Source organism: Sciurus vulgaris (assembly GCF_902686455.1).
Source record: "Sciurus vulgaris genome assembly, chromosome: 16".
Lineage (NCBI taxonomy): Eukaryota > Metazoa > Chordata > Mammalia > Rodentia > Sciuridae > Sciurus > Sciurus vulgaris.
The window spans coordinates 57,703,946-57,723,886 of record NC_136477.1 but is presented as its reverse complement, the minus strand read 5'-3'; the positions used below and the strand labels follow the sequence as shown (position 1 = coordinate 57,723,886).

Here is a 19,941-nt window from a genome sequence, read left to right as displayed (position 1 = left end):
CCCCATCCTCATAAAATTTGCCCTTTTAAAGTGTACAGTTCAACAGTTTCAGTATACTCAAAGTTATACAGCCATCACCACCATCAATTTTAGGAACATTTTATCATTCCAGAAATAAACCAAGTACCCCCTGGTCACTGTACCCACTCACTCCCCTCTCTGAGGTAATCTCCAGCCTACTTTCTGTAGATGTGCTTGTTTCGAAGGATTTTCCTATTCCGGACATTTCATGTGGCCGTGGGTGCCAGACTTCTTTCACTTAGCATAAAGTTTGCAAAATTCATGTTGTAGCATGTATTGGTCCTTCCTATTTATGGCTAAGTAATACTCCATTGAATAGATATACTACATTTGTTTATCTATTCATCAGCCGATGGACATTGTTTCTACTTTTAGCTATTATGAATAATTCTGCTATGAAGATTCATGTGCAGGTGTTTCTGTGGACCTAAGTTTTCAGCTGCCTTGGGTATATATCTAGGAAGAGAATCACTGGATCATAAGGACAATGTATGTTTAACTCTGTGTGTGTGTGTGCGCGCGTGTGTGTTGTGTATGTGTGGTATTGGGGCTTGAACCCAGGGGCACATTACTGCAAGTGACAGCCCCAGTCCAAGGTCTTACCAAGTTGCTAAGGCTGGCCTCAAACTTGTGATCCTCCTGCCTCAGCCTCCCAAGTTGCTAGGATTACAAGTATGTGCCACTGAGCCCAGCTTATGTTTCACTTTGAGAGGAAGAACCAAACTATTTTCTAAAGTGCCTATACCATTTCACATTTCCACAAGGAATGGACAAGAAATTCAGCTTCGCCACATCTTAATAAAGATAGACATTCTAATGAGTGTCTCATGATGTCTCTTGTGGTTTTGACTTTCAGTAATATTCGACATCTTTTCACGTGTTTATTGGCAATTTGTACATTTTCTTTGAAGAAATGGCTATTCCAGGACTGGAACTGTGGCTCAGTGGTAGAGCGCTTGCCTGGCATGTGTGAGGCCCTGGGTTTGATACTCAACACCACATATCAATAAATAAAATTAAAAATGCACTGACGACTAAAAAAAATATTAATGAAAGAAGAAGAGATGGCTGTTCAGATCCTTTGCACGATTTTTTTTAATTGTAAACAAATGCAATACATGTTGTTTCTCTGTTTGCACATGGAGTCAAGGCATACCATTTGTGTAATCATAAATTTACATAGGGTAATGTTGTTTGATTCATTCTGTTATTTTTTCCCTTCCCCCCACCCCTCCCACCCCTCTTTTCCCTCTATACAGTCCTTCCTTCCTCCATTCTTACCACCCTCCTTATCCCTAACCCTAAACCTAACCCTAACCCTAACCCTAACCCTAACCCCTCTCACCCCCCATTTATATGTCCTCATCCGCTTTCAGCGAGATAATTCGTCCTTTAGTTTTTTGAGATTGGCTTATCTCACTTAGCATGATATTCTCCAATTTCATCCATTTGCCTGCAAATGCCATAATTTTATCATTCTTCATCCTTTGCCCGATTTTTAAACTGGATTATTTGTGTTTTTTTATTGTTGAGTGATCAGAGTTCTTCATATATTCTGGATATGAGACTATTATGTATGCAAATTGCAGTTATTTTCTCCCATTTTGTAGATTTTTTTTTTTCACTTTCTTGGTAGATTCCTTTAAAGCAAAAAGAAAAAAGGGAGTAAAGTTTTTTCTTCTTTTAAATTTAATGAAGTCTAATATATACGTTTCCCCTCGGAACTTCCTGGGGGAAGCATTTCACACGGACGACACCATTCCAGGTTAGGAAAGACGTGATACCGTAAGGCTGGCCTCCCGTTACCCTCAGTGACTGCTACAGTCCCTCTCCAGGTTGATTTAATTATGGCCTTCCTGAAGGAGCTCCCACATTTCAGGCCAGATGGCAGAACAGTTCTTTCAAACAAGCCAAGAGGCTTTGATCTTAACTTTTTTTCTTTTTGCGTTGGGAGCTTGGGAAGAGCAGTAGGTATAGCGGATAAGTTTGAGTTCCACTGAGAATCTGGTGAAAGTTAGGGAGCCATTTCTCAAGAAAGCAGTTCTTACACACAAGGCTGCTGTGCCACTTCAGGGGAGTTGTGACCCTCCCGAGACCAGACCACATCCCGGTTGGAGATATCTGATGAGAAATAAGAAGTTACTCTTTCTCTCATTTTTACCACTAATCACTTCTATGCTAAAGTTGAATGACCTTGGCTTAACCTTGGAATCTGTTTTTTTAGGGAAAAAAAATTGTCTAGTGATTTAATCTCTATATCCTGTGAACCCTCATCTTAACTACCAAACAATATAACCTTGAGCAAGTTATTCACTTTTTTTTTTTTTTTTAAAGGGATTGAACTGAAGGGCATTTGACCACTGAGCCACATCCCCAGCCCTGTTTTGTATTTTATTTAGACAGGGTCTCGATGAGTTGCTTAGGGCCTTGCTTGCCATTGCTGAGACTGGCTTTGAACTTGTGATCCTCCTGCCTCAGCCTCCTGAGTCACTGGGATTACGGGCGTGTACCATGACGCCTTGCCCAGAAAGACACTCACTTTTGTAGCCTACTGCCACCATCTGTCAAATGAAAGATATAGCAGGTGCCAGGCCCAGTGACACACCTGTAATCACAGCAACTCAGGAGGCCGAGACAGGAGGATCTCAAGTTCAAGGGCAGCCTTAGCAACTTAGCAAGACCTTAAGCAATTTAGGGAGACCCTGTCTCAAAATTAAAAAACAAAAATGGCTGGGGATATAGCTCAAGGGCCCCTGGGTTAAATCCCCAGTATCCTTCCCCCAAATTGGGGTACATCTTAACTTCTGGATATAAGATTAGAAAGTTGTCTTGGGTTTATCCAAATAGGAACATGGTGAGGCTAAACAGCAGAGACTCTTTCTGGACATGGTTCTATTTGATACTGTAGAAAGGATTATGCGTGTTTACCCCCAAACGACTCAACATTTTTTAATGAAAACAATAACTGAGGCTTGGACACATTTCTTGTTTTTTCCCCAGTATACTGCACAGGGAGAGGTGGGAGAGAGAGAGGGACTAAATATCTTTATTAAAGGTCCATCCAATACTGCAATCTAGTCTATGATTCATATCCAAAGGACATGGGTTTTCCCAAGCCATGTTAGAAAGCCATGACATTTCTCCTGAGTATCAAGAAATCAAAGAGACCTAAATGACCAACTTGTAGGAACAAGGCCCCTTCTGAGCTTAAGAAAGCAAGTGTCTGAGAATACTCAGGATGGAACCAGAAGAGATTGTACTTCCTCTGAGTAGCCTGGTGCCATAGCTGTGACCTTGAGTAGACCTTCAATGCAAAGTCCCATGAAAATGGTCCCTTCTGCCTTTTCTCATTTCATAGAATGGAGATATTCGTCTCCAAAGTAAAGCTGATTTTTTTTTTTTTAAATCAGTTGACCAAGGATGACGGGAAGCATCCTAAAATTGGGATAAGAATAGAGGAAAATCCAATTTTTTAAAGTAGTTTGCATTTTGTGAGCACTGGATATTAAGCCCATATTATAGATCTAGTTTCTGATACTGGATTCCACCACCTGGATTCCACCTCCTTCCACCTGTTTTGGACTAGATGCTGTCAAGGTGATGTATTCTCCGATTTTAAGATCCCTTCCTGAATTTCTGCTTGGGGATAATGTCTCCTCTAAAGGCAGCTGCTGTGACATTTGTTAACCATACTTTTCCATCTTAAATATTTATTTTTCCATTAAAATTTGTGAAGTACCAATAGAGAGGAAATTGTGTATTAAATAGTTTCTCACTTGGTCTAGTGTGTTTTCATCTCGTTTCCAAGGTCAGATGGTCTTAACAGAAAGACAACATACACACAATCTGTTCCATGACAAGGCAAAATGTGCAGCGCAGGAAGTCAAGTGGAATGTTTTTCACGTCGTGATTGTGAATTTGCAGCAACTTAGCCCAACAGAAGCAAAAGTGAACTCCTAAACTTTCCACGCCATTGAAAACTCACAGTTCCCATGGTAGCTACCGCCATGATGGAGGACCCCAGGGTATGATTCAGGGTTATAGGTTAAGTGAGTCCAAGAGGGCTAGCAGAGACAGCTGGAAAATGGGAAAATGGGCTAGATACAGTGGTGCATGCCTGTAATCCCAGCAGCTCAGGAGGCTAAGGCAAGAGGATCGCAAGTTCAAAGCCAGCCTCAGCACTCAGTGAGGCCCTAAGCAACTCAGAGAGACCCTGTCTCTAAATAAGAGATAAAAAAGGTTGGAGAAGTGGCTCAGTGGTTAAGTGCCCCTGAGTTCAATCCCCAGTTTTCAATTAAAAAAAGGGGGGGGGGGTGAGAAAGTGCCTTCTTTGTACCCATATCAGAATGCAGATAGAACTGGATAGTCAATCAAATTGCAAGGGTTTGGTGACAAGAGAATTTGGTATCAGGGATGGTAACTAGAAGATGCCCCAGTGGTATATATATTCCTTCATGCTACAACAGTATATCTCCCCAGAAAGAGCAGACTGAAGGCAGAGTCTTGTTGCTCTGGAAAAGCAAACCAACCAAAAATGTCTCATATATCAGGAAGAATCAGGGAAAAGGAATTCATGTATTTTGTAATCACTCCAGTAGGAATGGAAGCTGCTTTGATACTTATCCCTTTGCTACTTGATTAGCAAAGTAATTAATACCCTGCCCTACTATCTTCCCAAGGTAGATTTTTACTTTAATTAAAGCATAATTTACATACAATGAAATCTACAGATTTTAGGTGAATTTAGAGACATGTGCATACCCAGGTAACCACCCTGCTAACTAGTAGTGATTGTACCTGGGTGATGATGCAGCCACACAGCACTTGAAAGTTTCTAAACCAGATTTCTGTGTGTTGCTTGATGACTTGGTTAGGTGACTCTGATTTCTACATCCACCACAGTGACCATTCAAGTTCCATAGCAGAGAGGAGAAGATAGACCCGGCAGTGATTGTCATGTTCAAGTTGCCACTGGAAATAAGAGACAGAAGAACCAGATCAAAACACTTCTTAAACAGAAAAACAAAGAGAGAAATATTCAGTCTAACAGGAGAAAAGTGAAGATCATAATATTTGTAGAGTGAAAGGAAGAGATGGTGGGACTTCTTGGAGAGAACTTAGAGCCAAGTGTGGTATGGGAAAAACTGAAGGTAGGAGAGGTTCCCATAATCAGTGTCCCAGCCCTGCTTCCATATGAAAGGACTCGAGGTCCCCCAGCTCCTGAAGAGAAAGCGTGGTTCTCTTGGGTTAAAGAATGACTTCATTAACTCCTCATACCAAGACCCATCATCTTTCTCTTGACTGTTTATCACTTCAGCCAAGTTTCTCAAGAGAATATTTTGATTCTCAATGATGTTCTCTGCTTGGTTAGAAACCCCTCAGTTAGTATTTCATAATGTATCATTTTGCACACAGCTAGCTTTTCTGGCTTACTTTAATCCCATAATTAATTTAATAAATGTGACTCATTTCTAGCAATGCAAAGAAAACCTAGCAGAGTGAAACAGTCACAGGAAGAAGGAAAGTCAAGATGTGATTCTGGATCTTATCTCAAGACCTAAAAATGAATTTGGAGCCCTGTCAATATTCCTGAATTCTTTTGCTCTGACATCTTTCTTTGTGTTTCTAGCACAGAATTCTGCAGATCAGTTTTCTGCATTTAGCTTCAGGTTTATACCACCGACAAGTAAATCCTTTCTTGAATCTAGCAATCTAGCAACCTCGGTTCTGAATCACCAGGACTGTGCAACAGGGACTTTGGCGTTGGTTTTTCCTCTAATCAACTCAAACAAGGAGGAGGATGAATAAGTGATAAAATCCTCACCCCATCAGCTACTTCATAATGAACAGAACAAATAATAACATTTGAACTGAAATTAAAGTTAACAATATGTTTTCACATCTAGAACCTCACCAGATCTTCAAAGCAGTCCTATGCGTTAGAGAACCTGAGTACCAGGAAAGGGGTTGGGCACTGTTTTTTGTTGTTATTGTTGTTGTTTTTAAATAATAGGACTGGCTGGCTAAGAATCTTTCTTCTTAAGTTTTATTTTATTCTTGGTTGATTGGCACCTACTGTACATATTTATGGGGCACATGTGAAATTTCGATAGGAGCATATACCTTGTAAGGATCAAATCAGGGTATTTAACATAGCCATTGCCTTAAGTGTGTGTGTGTGTCTGTGTGTCTGTGTGTGATGAAAACATTCAAAATACTCTCTCCAAGTTTGAAATATCTATCTAAAGATCTATATCCAATGTCTTCTCGTTCCCTTTCCAAAATCAGTAAGAAGAGGCTCGTTGGTCCAAGGTCATGGTATCATGTGCTTTGCTTTGTTTTTTACAGATAAGGAAACTGAGCTAGATTTTTGTAGGAAACACGACTTCTCAGCTTTGTCCTGGGACTTTATCCAGGTCTTCCTCTTACAAACGAACCTCACATACCTCTGTTCATTCTCAACAATTCTGACTGCCAGTTATCAGAATATTAAATCCCGTTCCTATGGCTTATATCTGTATGTTTTCACAGCTTTTTTGGTATGGTTTAATTATTTTCGCTTTCTCATCTTGTCCTAATTTTCATTTGCACTGTTCCTTTTTTTTCTGTTCCTAATTAATCATCCTTCTGAAAGTTTGCTAAAGAGTGGGTAAGTGCGTTTTCCTTTCCAAATAACAATGTTTTTGCATTGTTTTTTTTTTTTTTTCGTTAAGGAAATACAGAATAATTCAAATGGATACTAAATTGATCTAATAAATGTCAAGAAGCTGGCATCTAATATTTTGTGTTGAAATCACTTTTCCTTTTTCCCTGGCATTTATAGCAGATTTTTTTTTTGTTTGTGTGGGGGTTTGTTTTCACATTGCTATTTAAATTTAATCGACAGCCACGGTTAGAGAAATTGAAAAAAAAAAAAAAAAAAAAAAAAACTTAGCTGTTATCTCAGAAGTGCTCAGCCTGGGTCTGCCTAGGCAAGAATGGAGGAAATGGGTCACTTGCCACAGGGTTCACTGATACTTTGCCACAACTCGAAGTTCACGCCTGTATTTAAAAGTGGGCAGCTCCATGGCATGAACCCCAAAAACCTCAAGGTTTCAGGACAATTTTTGCAAAATCAGTGTGTTGGTCAAATTCCCTTTGGATGGACCCAGTTACATAAGCCACATTCCCCCCAGCAGCTTCCCAGAGATAATTTTTCATCTCCTTTATTAGATTATTATGGCATCTGGCTTTGGAAAATCCAGATCAACACACTACCAGGCTGTTAAGCCACCTATGCACATTATTCGTAATTCTGTGTATGTGTCTATATATATTAGAGACATCTAAAGCCTTAGGTAAGGCCTAATGAGCCTGGTCATTTTTTTTTTAAGAGTTTCAGATCTCTCTTCATCAAAGACCTAGAGTCAGAATCTTATAGATGCTTCTAGAACTATGGCAGTACCCTGGTTCTGCAGTTCAGGCTTTATTTATAATTTATAGCCTGGTCTAAAAATTATGGGTGACCAGCCTTGGTGGCCCACGTCTGTAATCCCAGGGGCTCAGGAGGCTGAGGCAGGAGGATCGCAAGTTCAAAGCCAGCCTCAGCAACTTAGCGAGGCCCTAGCAACTCAGAGAGATACTTTCTCTAAATTAAAAAAATATATATTTAAAAAAACAGGGCTGGGGATGTGGCTCAGTGGTTAAGTGCCTCTGGGTTTAAGCCCCAGTATCCCAAAAATAAATAAATAAGTAAATATTATGGGTAGATGTCGTGCCGTCACCTCTCAAACTTGCTAATATTTTTTCTCTCTGTGTTCTTTAGCATCAATACCATTCAAAAATAGACGAACTAATCGAAGAAACAGTTAAGGAAATGATAACACTCTTGGTCGCAAAGGTAATCAGCCTCTGGCAAAATGCTTCCTGGGAGATCAGGCTTTGTCATACCTTCCTCTCCATCAAAATGTCACACGTTCAAAAAAAAAAGAGAGAGAGTTGAACCGGAGACTTGTATCTCTCAGGAAACAAGATGGTACATCACGCAGCCGCAGCTCCAAATGATTATCCGATGACTGCAAGCCCTGTGAAGATAAATTGATAAAGCGGCATATGTTCACTTAATAAGAATTTGTCCCCAAACGTTGCACGAGGTTATGCGGGAAATGTTTGTTTTGTTTTCGCAGCACTGACAAAGTTAGATCTTTAAATACAGAAAGTTAAACGGTAATAAGGAATTCTGCCATCACGGAAACCCCTTTTTCTCTAGTTTCACATGCAGTGAGAGTCATAATAAAACATAAAAGTCAGATAAAGCTATTTCAGTCACCCTCATGAATTATAGAATTTTAACTAAGTAATGCTGAATGGGAAGACATTTATATTTGCCAGTGCTAAACTTCTGTTTCCCCCAAATTACTGATAAAATACAAATAAAAATAGACTGGATTAAATGTAGTGCTAATATGTAACGTAAAAACTGCTTTGCGCAGTTTGGGATTTTGAAAAGTGCATTTAATATTATCGCACGCTATACGCAACTCAATAATATTTTGTCACTTTGCACTTCTGTAACCCTCTATATTTGCAATCACATAATAATGAAGAGAAAGCCGGATAAGTCAAATATTTCTGTGTAAAGGCAGCCTCTTCTTTTCTCCGAAGGTGGGAATCAAGTCAGAATTCAAAAATGAGCAGAGGACTCAGTCCCAGTCTCTACGTGGTAGGAAAAGGTTGCTCTTTGTCATGAACAATTATGGTTTGAAATAATGACGTTTTTTTTTTTTTTTTTCTTTTCTGCTGTCTTACTAGTTCGTTACTATCTTGGAAGGAGTCCTGGCAAAATTATCCAGATACGATGAAGGGACCTTGTTTTCTTCTTTTCTGTCATTTACCGTAAGTCAAGAGATTCTTTCTTTCCTGGGTTTGGTTTTAGTTGGGGTTTGGGTTTGCAGGGGGGAACGGCTGCACCTCTGTGTTTGGGGGATGTGCATGTATATGCTCATTGAGATCAACTATTAATATGTAATAGTAACATTAAGAGAATCATCTGAGTGTTTCATAACGGCAGTTAACTGGACGTGGTTGCTATTTCTTTCTTTCCTTTTTTTTTTTTTTGGTACCAGAAATTGAACCCAGGAGTACTTAACCACTGAGCCACATCCCCAGCTCTTTTTATTTTATTTTTTATTTAGAAACAGGGTCTTACTGAGTTGCTTAGGGCCTCGCCAAGTTGCCGAGGCTGGCCTTGAACTCACTATACTCCTGCCTCAGCCTCCCCAGCTGCTGGGATTACAGCATGTACCACCAGGCCCCGCCCATTGTTGCTATTTCATTTGTGAATGTGCAACGTGGGCATGAATACACACACACACACACACACACACACACACACTCAGAAACCTCTGTATGTCTGCATTCACAGAGTGGCCTGAGGACACCCACCTGAGCTATCTCAGGCAAATGGTTTTCTGTGGGCCACGGTTTCCTCACCTGTAAATGAGGAAAATTCACTTTAGAGATTGTACTGTGAAGAGTTGCAGGTCTTACAGAGCTGCAAGTACGTTTTATGTGGTCCTTCCTGTGTCACAAATGTTTTCCTCGACTGAATTCGTTTGTGGGCATGTAAAAACCAAGAGGCTTCACGAAGAAGTCTGCATTTCAGGGCAGACCTGCCTGCGTGGAGCCTCAGTGGTCTCTACAGATCTGATGTGTTCTGCTGACCTGGCGTCGACCCCTCTGGGTGGTTTCACACGTTCATACCTGCTTCAGACTGGGACCCATTTGCATTGACAACCTCTGGGGCAGATGACTGGGTCCTTTATACATGCTGAGAGGCTCCAATTGTGCCAGAATTGGGCTAGGGCAAATCCGAGTAGAAAAGGCAGCTTATGTCCCGTAGATAGGAGATCACTGGACAGGGCTGCTGCAAAGGCTGCTTTGGAGATCCAGTTCTCTACTCTTTCTGGTGTTGGGCACATAGCACAGCTGTTTGCACCCCTATTATTTTTGATAGCAGGATTTTGCTGGCTCTGAGATATTTTCTTTTGACAGTAAGAGACAGTCAACTTAGGACCCACTGTCTGTGGGTCTTTAATACAGTCTTAATGTAGAAAGAATCCCCCCGATGGGTATCGAATCCAAGACAAAGCCCAGCACTTGGTAGTGGGTAGCATGCCCCCATCTTTGGAAACCAACACAACTGGGTTCAAATTCTTTTACCAATATTAACCAGCTGTGTGATCGTGAGCAAGGGTCTCACCCTCTCTGAGCCTGTCATCTCTAAGGGAGTGAGAAGTGGATAAGGTCTATAGAACCATCTTATAACAGAGCTTAATAAATGGCAGCTATTATTAATAGCAGCTAAATAATATGATTATTATAACATGAATACAACCTCCAAATATATCCTACTTTGCTCTTTTACCAACCCATACTTACATCTTCCCAGTAATTAAGGGAAGTGTTGACAGAAGACAATTAAAAGAGTTTCTAGACAGCATTCAGTGCCAAACCTTCCTAGCCCTGACCTTCCTAGGCATACGATTTTAATCCCAGGAGTGTGAAGACCCCGTCCCTAGAGTTTCTTGGTGAAGGTAGGGTAGGACAGAGATAGTGACAATAGAAATTCCATCCATTTTCACTCTGTAGAACCACCTATAATGTGTCACAGCTAAAAGGAAACCTATCCATCACACTCCTTTGACCAAGAAACCAGAGAGGGGGAGTAATTTTTCTGAGGTCACCCAGCAATGGGCACAGTGGGGACAGGAACCCACGTCTCCTGCCAGCTTTCCCCCACCAATGAACAGCTTCCTGGAGAGAGTGGGATTCAGCTGGCAATTGCCTGGCACTAGAAGGCAGATGGGCAAATGACTGGGGAAGATTCATAAAGAAGAATTCAGGGCACATGAGTGGGAAATATTAGACAGTGTTTCATTTCTCGGTGAAATCGTGGAAATGGAGAAAAGGGATTCCAAGTGCATGCAGCATTTCTGGGAAATGTCACCTTGACCCCTACATTTTGAACAAATGCATTTACTGCACTAATCTTGAACCCAGTGCAACTAGGTCTCTGTTGGCCTTTCTGTCAATCCACCAAGGGCCCCATCCTCATTACCCACTTAGCAGGAAGATGGTCCAGCAGTATGGGACCCAGGACAGTCTCTCCCAGGAGGTTTAGAGACAAAGACCCAGAGTGTCCTATGCAGGAGTCCTCGGCCTGAAACTCCCATCCTCTCCTTTCCCTTCTTCTGAGTCATTTTGCAGTCTCACAGCATGCCTAGCGAAGGCTCGGTAATGCCGAACACTTTGGTGCCTATTGCTGGGCCTGTAACTTCCCTTCTTAGTGACACTTCTCCCACACACTTGGCCACCTTGAGGCCAAAAGCACCCACTTCTCATTTGCAGCCGATGTTCCCATCTCCTGCCAGTATTCCAGTATTAGAGAGGCGAGCTGTGCTCAGAGGTGGCAGGAATATCTCCCCACATGGAGTCTCAGCTCCTGCCCAAATTTCAGGGGGCCTTTCAAGGATGCCCACAGCCCAGGGGTGTTAACCTCCCAGGAGGGGAGCGGAGGTCAAAAGAACTGGGCAGATGCAGCAGGGAGGGCAGAAAGCGTCTGAAACCCACGCAAGAACCAGCTGGGGGTCCTGAGACCCCAGACAAGTGCCGCAGAGACCCAGCCCACCTGCCCACCCACAGTCGGCATGATTCTCATCATTTCGCTCCCATCTCTGATGCCGTTCTTCAAGGATTACTGTGCACTTACCACGTCCCCACCTCAGCAGGGCTGCCAAGTATGAGCCATGTGCTCTGCCCCCCAGAAAGCTGACGCGCCTCGACAAATATGCCACCCTTTCCCCCTCTTTCTCCTGCTGAGCGCCTCCTTTCCTGGGCGGGCTTGATTTCATGGTCCAAGCCAGACATTTTGGAAAACGTCTGCAGTGGCACCGAGCAGGCAGGAATATTTATTTCTCGTCTCCATCTGCATTGCTTCCTCTCTTGGAGAGGAGTTGGGGGAGGAGGGAGGATGAGATGTGGCTTCGTCGTGCCAGCCCGAGAAGCGCCCAAGCGCACCCTCCTCTCCTCCCTCAGCAGCCTCGGCAGCGGTAGCAGTCTGGGATTTAGGGAGGCAGGCGCCTCTCGAACTTTTCAAAGATCAGCCCAGTTGGAAGACGCGATTAGCAACTATCCACCCATTTCCGTTGAGTGCAAGATGTGCTTTTGTGTGGGAAGCTCGTTTGGAAAGGTCCGTGTCTTGTGGATAGCCTCGCGCTGTTCCTTTAGGAGGCCAAGAAGGGGGACGAGCAGGTGCACAGGTGTCTTTCCCAGCAAGTTCAAATGCTTTCCTCCGTCCTGTCCAGCTGTTAACCAAAAGCCAGTTCTGAGATTGACTCACTGATTCATCCAGTCAATTGATCACGCATTCCCCCGGAGTAGGTTTACTGAACACCCCTGTGTCCCGTTCCGTGCCAGGAGCTGGGGACACAGCAATGAGCAAAAAAGATGTTCTCTGTCCTTCTAGAGCTTGCAGTTAGTAAAGGAGACAGCAAAAGGAAAGGACCGAGTGGAGAGAAGTGTAGCGCAGGACCCCAGCAGGAGGGCAAGGGAGAGTGGGAGGGATGTTACCTGAACTAGGAAACTCATCCAGGATCCCTCCGCAGAGGAGCCCTGAGCTTTAGGAGTCAACCACGGATAAAGAGAAAGGGAGTCTTCTAGAAAGAGCAGCAGCTGCAGCCTCCAGAAGACAGGCAGGCAGGCAGCATTTTCGCAGGATATTTTGCAGGTCACAATGGGCACTTGGGGCCGAGACCCCAGCAGAGAAGGCAAAGGTGAAAGACCGGTAGCTGTGATTTATTGCAGTGCTCCCCGGAGCCACCTGAAAACCTAGAGGAAGTCAGGAAAGACAGCCTCCTGTCCAGGGAGGTCTGGACGGGAACCGCAGCCTCGCCCCTTATCAGGGAACTGTGTGACCTAGAAGAAAGGACAGTCCCTTGGCTTATGATTTCCCTCATGGAGAAACGATGACAGTTATATTAGATGAGTTGGGAAGTCTAAAATAACTTCAAGAGTACAGCTCCCATTGCTTAAGTACTTGCTAGGAACCTGGCACAGAGCTGAGTGCTTTAAATGTACGTCTTCTGTGGAATCCTCGGAACTTCGCGAAGAGGAAGCTGAGGCTCGGAGAGGCTAAGCCCCCCGGCTCCCCACCTGAGTGTTCCTTCCACTCAGCTGCGGAGCCTCCTCCGCAGAGGGATGAGGATGTAGGAGAGTGCTGGCTTCCACCCCAAAGCCAAGATGGAACAGCTGTGTGAGATCTTCCACCCCGAGAATCGAGCTAAGATCTCCCGTCAAGCAAATCCATTCCAGGAGGTCACAACATCACATGAAAGCCACTCAGGACCTGGAGAATAAAGTCCATTTTAGGACTGTCAGGAGACCACAACCTACCCTATAGTCAATCCTTTTTTTGGGGGGAGGGGGGATGCCCCAAGGATCGAACTCAGGGGCACTGAACCACTGAGCCACATCCCCAGCCCTATTTTGTATTTTATTTAGAGACAGGATCTCACTGAGTTGCTTAGCAGCCTCGATTTTACCAAGGCTGGCTTTGAACTCTTCATCCTCCTGCCTCAGCCTCCGAGCCACGGGGATTACAGGCGCGCACCACCCTGCCTGGCCAATCTTAAATCTCAAATTCTCATTTGCCTTTTTTTTCCCCTCTCTCTCTCTTTTGCCAGCAGTGTAGCTTCTTTGTCACTTAGAAATCAAAAAGAAAGAAAAAAAACAAAGTAAACGTGCCCCTACCCCTAGAATCAGTAACAAAGGCTGGATTTGATTTGGTGTAAATCAGCAGCACTGGATACTGTTGTGGAGAGTTTTTGATGTCATACTTTCCAAAAACACCGTCACCTCCATCAATGTCAGAACAGGATCAAAGGAGTTCACCTCTGTCCCCAGAACATGCCGATCAGGAAGCACATGTGGGTTTTAGAGTAGTGTGAATGTCCCGCAGAGTTTGTTAGTGTTTTCTCAGATGGTATTCTGTTGGGCTTGTCTTTGGGGAATGTCCAGGCTAGGAAACAGTGTGGGCTGGCAATGGGTGACAAAGATTCAGAAGTGCTGGTCTAACCTCTCTGGATATAACATCATCAAACTATCAGCTGCTGAATTCATGTTATTCCAGTCAGTTGCTGGAACATTTCAGACTGGAGGTGCCTGCCTTGGACACAGCACCCAGCATACTGATAATGGCTGACCCTTATGGGATACTGTGCTAAGTGAGTGACTTGCATTTTCTCCAATTTCACTCTGTGCAATAGTTTCCATTATTATCCCCATTTTCCAGATGAGAGATGTTGAATAATACATCTAAAGTCACACAGCTACTAAGAAGTTGACCAAATTATATTATTATATTGTGTGCATGCATGAGACTATAACAACAAATCCCACTATGCATAATTATAATGCACCAATAAAAACAGACATGAGGGAAAAAAAAAAAAGAGTTCACCTTAAATTTACTCCTTTATCACGGCCAGAATGATAGTCCCCACAAATCCACCAAAACTCGTAAATGTAATCCCTTGGTGACTCTTCCATGGACTGTCCACTAACTGCTATCATTCCGGGAAGGAATTATCTCTTTTTCACATCTGCCCCTCAAAATTATTTCATAAATAATTTATCCACCAGCCAGTCTGTTCTGTGATAACACCAAAGTAATGGACTCACAATATTCCCTACTTCCTTCATGCCTTCCACAAAGTCTTCAGTTTTATGTTAGCTTGTCACCCCATGCTTGTTTAATGAGTGCCTACTATGTGCTAGATACTGGGGACTTAGCCATAAATAAGGGAGACAATGCCTTAATTGTGCATTTGGGTGAGAGAGATCTGTTTCCAACAAGTAATTGTGTGATGGTATTGGAGAGAGAGACGTGCCATTGCAATGGGATTGCAGACCAAGAGGGACCCAATTTCAGCTGGAAGGCCATTGAAGGAAATGACATTTAAGCTGAGACCCACAGGATAAGTAGAACTTTGCTTATCAAAGAAGGAAACTAAGAGTGTTCCAAGGTACCAAGGCCTAGAGGAGAAAGGGAAGGCCTAGTACATTCTGGGAACTCAGAGTGCCTTGGGACTCAGGGACAGGCCACAGCAGAAGAAATGACAGTCATGGGGTTCGAGAGCTATGCAGGACCTTGCTCGTGAAGGAGCTTGCCTATGGTTTGGAGTTTAAGGGTTTTAAGCAGTAATATTACCAAAATTGATTCAGCTGGAGAAGTTCAAAGATGTCACAGAGAAACCAGCTCCCCATAACAAGTCAATGCCAGGCTGATGGGCTTCTGATACTGAAGCTATGAACCACCATTGGAAGGTGGCTGAGGAGTCACCGTGTTTTTCTTCTAATATATTTTGTTCACAATGGACCAACCAAAAACCCCGTGCCCTAGAAAGTTCGAGCCATAAAACATGTCTTCTAGTGACTTCTTTCATCAGCCACTCCCCAGTGTTGTAGAATTTGACATTCACTTTGGGATCTGTGACAGATCATTTTATCACCTAGTAGGACATCCTCATTTCCAGTTGCCGCCTTGAAGATGCACTTGACAATTATCATACCTGCTGTCCAGAGCAACCCCACCGAAACCTTACAGAAGGAAAAAAATGATAAACAACCAAAGTTAACCATTTCCCTTAATATTCTTTTGCAGACCACAGAACATCTTTCAAAGCAAACATAAGATAGACGCAGTATTTCGTTCAGACTGTGAGGTGCTGAACAACCAGGTCACAGAAATGCCAGCCACTAGAGAAAGACCTAATGAAGACGTACATAGCTTCAAATAGGCAATAATTGTTGTGAAATTAAAAGTTAGAGATTCTGCCCTGATTCTGACCCACAGGCAGTGGGAAGCTTATCACCATAAAGTTAGAGAGAGAGAATCGTAAAAGTGAAAATAAGACCTTCAGAAATGTAGGCTGGTGGTCATTTCAGAGCCTCAGTTTCCTCATCTGTGAAGTGGGAATGCTGCTACTTCTGAGCTGTCCTTACATGACACCAAATAGTAATAAGCATTCTATGCATGTTTATTGAGTGCCTACTATGTGCTATATACTGGGGACTTGGCAATAAACTATCCACTGTAGTTAGGATTCAAAGAGGAAATGTTAGCTGCTCTATAAATAGTCATCTAAACTTGACCATCAACTTTTCTCAAAACTGTAAGGTTACATAACCCCCATAACCCCACTTTTTTTTGTTCAGTTGGTAGGGATTTTTGGTACAGGGGATTGAACCCAGAGGTGCTTAACCACTAAGCCAAATTCCCAACCCTTTTTTATATTTTATTTAGAGACAGGGTCTCATTGAGTTACTTACAGGCTCACTAAGTTGCTGAGACTGGCTTTGAACTTGCCATCCTCCTACCTCAGCCTCCTCAGTCACTGGGATTACAGGTGTATACAACCATACCTGGCTACCCTACACTTTTAATGAAGCATGTTCCTGACTAAAGCATGTTTAGCTTTAACATACCCATTGTTTCTCCTATAAATAAATGCTATGGATTACTCTATGTAACAGTAGCAATCCAAATCATTATGACTTTTGCATTTCAGCATATTCTTATATTCAGAATTTTGATTGACCAAAGAAAGATATTTTCCATTATGGTTAGTATAGGGTTAGCTGTTTGGGTTTCATTTAAATTTTTCAAGAATTTTTCATTCATACCTTGTCTCTAGAATCTCTCTTTATTAATCAAACTATTGGCTGGGGCTGGGGATATAGTTCAGTGGAGGGGTGCTTTCCTAGCATGCACAGGGTCCTGGGTTTGGTTCCCCCATACCAAAACATATATTGTATACATTGGCTTAACCAAAATTGGATCTCCCATACTGCAAGCATGTTTTGTGTTAAATTGGGTTTATACCATTGTACCCTGAGGCTTTCTGTGTGTCCAATTTTTCCCCTTTCTAAAGTATAATCTTGGACAGATTAGTCTACCTCTGACCCTCATTTAGTGATCTGTAAAATGGGAATAATGAGATATACATTATGGATTATGCTTAGAATTAAAAGATAAAATACTGCCGGGTGCAGTGGTACACACCTATATACTCCCAGTGGCTTGAGGCAGGAGGATTGCAAATTCGAGACCAGCCTCAGCAACTTAGTGAGGCCCTAAACAACTCAGCAAGACCCTATCCCTAAATAAAATGCAAAATAGGACTGGGAATGTGGCTCAGAGGTGAAGCAACCCTGGATTCAATCCCTGATGCAAAAAAAAAAAAAAAAAAGATAAAATACTACATACATGGATTGGGGTGAGCATTCAATACTTGCTAGATATTATTATGGTAGCCAACCGTGTGAGTCCATCACTAGGTAGTAAATATTAGAATCAGTTACCCCATCAGCCACCATGCTTCAAATGAGTGCCTTAGTTAAATTACTAAACCAGGAGTTGTAGAGATGGGAATATCTGTAAACAAATTAAAAGGCATCTGGGTTTTCTGGAAGGTACTATCTAGGGCTCATACTTTAGAAGGAACCCTGGAGATTTTCTGTCTAGTGTTCCAGTGGTGCTGGAGCCTGCTAGGCCCCTACCTGCTGGCAAGGTCCCATTCTCACTTCCTGTCCCTGCACCTATGATGTCACATTGTTAACCTAACATTTACCATGTCGGAAGTATTGGCACCATGAAAATTAGCAACTACTACCAAATAGGGCTTTCGTGTGTCTATGTGTCTGTGTGTGTGTGTGTGTGTGTGTGTGTATGTGTGTGTGTGTATGTGTGTGTATGTGTGTATATGTGTATATGTGTGTGTATGTGTGTATGTGTGTGTATGTGTGTGTGCGCGTGTGTGTGTACATGTGTGTGTGCGCGCGTCCCTTTCACCATTATTCCACTTGTACTTCCGAAGCATAGGTCATATACCAACTAGTCCTGAGACCATATCCATGTCAGATGCTACAAAAACTCAGCACTAAATAACACCAGCCACATGGTGAGAGGCTTATTCCCTATGGATTCTTTTCATCTTTATCCCTATACCAAGGAAAACGCTTCCATTTAGTATGCTTCCCTAAAATTTCCGAATTCTTATGCGTGTCAGAGAGAGAGGGGTACCTCAGCTCGTCATCCTCAGGAGGCAGCAGTGTCTAGCTAGAACTGAATCGCTTTATTTTATTTAGTTAGTATTTATTTTTACCCTTCATGTTTCTTATTGAGCATGACAACTGATCTTCCATGTATAGTAGTAATATAAGTTTCCTTTTATAGAAATATTATTAAATAAATATGCTACAGATGGCACATGGGCCGTGGCCAAAATCAAGAAGGTGGTATTGATGCGGGAAGTTTGGGAAAGCTCAGAGAATTCCTACCCACCCCATTTTGCAGATGTGGAAACTGAGGTCAGAGGAGGAAAAATGACCTGCACAGCTAGTTTGGTTCCAGAACATTAGGCCCCTAGCTCCTCTACGTGTTCCTTTTTCCACTCTTTACCCAAGAGGAGAAAAATAAGGGAAAAAACTCTCCTCTGTGTCACAGAACTGGCTGACCATGACTGCTGCCTTGTCCTTGACAGTGGCAATGTAAACAATTCATTCCTTCAAGTTCAGGTCTGGGGGTGAGGGAGGCCATCGGAGGTGACAAGTCCCAAATGTTACCATTTGGTCACAACAATACAGCCCTCCCCTGCTCGGCACCAAGTCCATGCAGGAGCCAGGGACAGGAGCCTGCCTGGCCCCGGTCCTCTCTGAACTTGCCTCGCACTGGACTTCTCAGTGTTGAGAGATGCTCAAGAGGCAAAGCCAAACCTGAGAGATGCCAGAGGCCGGCAAAGCCACCCACTTCCTGTCAACAAAAAAATTAAGACTTCATGCCTGCTTTCAGATTCTACAAAATTAAAAATCTCCGATTTACTCTTCTGAGTTCTCCTAAAATAACAGCAGGTCCTACACATAGACAAAATGGGACAGCCATCCAGCACGGCCCCAAAGAGGGCAAAGCTGGAGGCCAAGGGACCCATGTTCAAACACCAGCTTTGTAATGCCATTAGCTGTGGGGCTTTTAGGGAGTCACTTAACCTCTCTGAGTCTCCATTTCCTCATGCGTAAGAGATGATCATCACCATGCCCACCACTGCCAGGGTTAATCACTTGGAAATCGCTTAGCCTTCTGCTGGGCAAAGAATAAGTGTGTGAGCATTGTCTAGTCTTGGCAGCGATACGAGGGTGGGTTTGAAGGAGCCCTTGAGTCTTAAAAAAAAAAAAAAAAAAAATCCTCTCTGGGAATGAAGGGTTGGGACAGAAATGAGGGAACTGGAAGGAAAAACAGGTCTACTTGAATCGGGCATCTGTTCCGAAGCCCCGGGGGGGAAGAGAGATGAGAACATACACTTCCTGGATCTAGTCTCAGAGCACAGTACCCTGAGCAACAGGAGATGAGAACAATCCTCCCGGTTAATGAGGCTGCCGCTCCTAATCGGGGGGCACATGGAACAGAATGCTTTTGCTTAATAGAGATCTTTTCCCTGCCTCTTGCCCAATTCCCTGGCAGAGCCAGCAGCCCTTTGTTTAATGAAAGGTAGGGACTTTGAGAGGTAGGGTGGGATGGGTTGAAGGACGCATTATTACCCTTATTATTATGCTAATAGTCTAATCACAATCAATATTTATGAACATGCACAGAAACGGCACAGTCCCCAACAGTCCCCAGCCGCCCTGTAACCGGGGTTTTACATCCTCGTCTAAGGACATGTGTGGGGAAGCCTGGGATCTCCTCTACAAGTCCTTGGCCTCTCTGGAGTTCTGCCGGGGTTCCCAGAGGTCATTTCCGAATATTTGTCAAGGTTGCATTATTATTTATGAGGTTTTCTTTGTGGTAGGTGAATACTTAAATATCTTTTGCTTTTAGAAGTATTT

At 43.1% G+C, this 19,941-nt stretch overlaps 1 protein-coding gene across 9 annotated transcripts in view; it reads left to right on the top strand.

Annotated features, from left to right (window-relative positions):
• CADPS (calcium dependent secretion activator) overlaps positions 1-19,941 on the top strand; it is a 483,924-nt gene that overhangs the window by 400,807 nt on the left and 63,176 nt on the right. For all 9 annotated transcript variants that reach the window (XM_079114383.1, XM_079114382.1, XM_079114375.1 and 6 more), the window contains 2 exons: positions 7,826-7,900; positions 8,812-8,895. In XM_079114383.1, the coding sequence (XP_078970509.1) occupies positions 7,826-7,900; positions 8,812-8,895 (159 nt within the window). The remainder of the gene's footprint in view (positions 1-7,825; positions 7,901-8,811; positions 8,896-19,941) is intronic.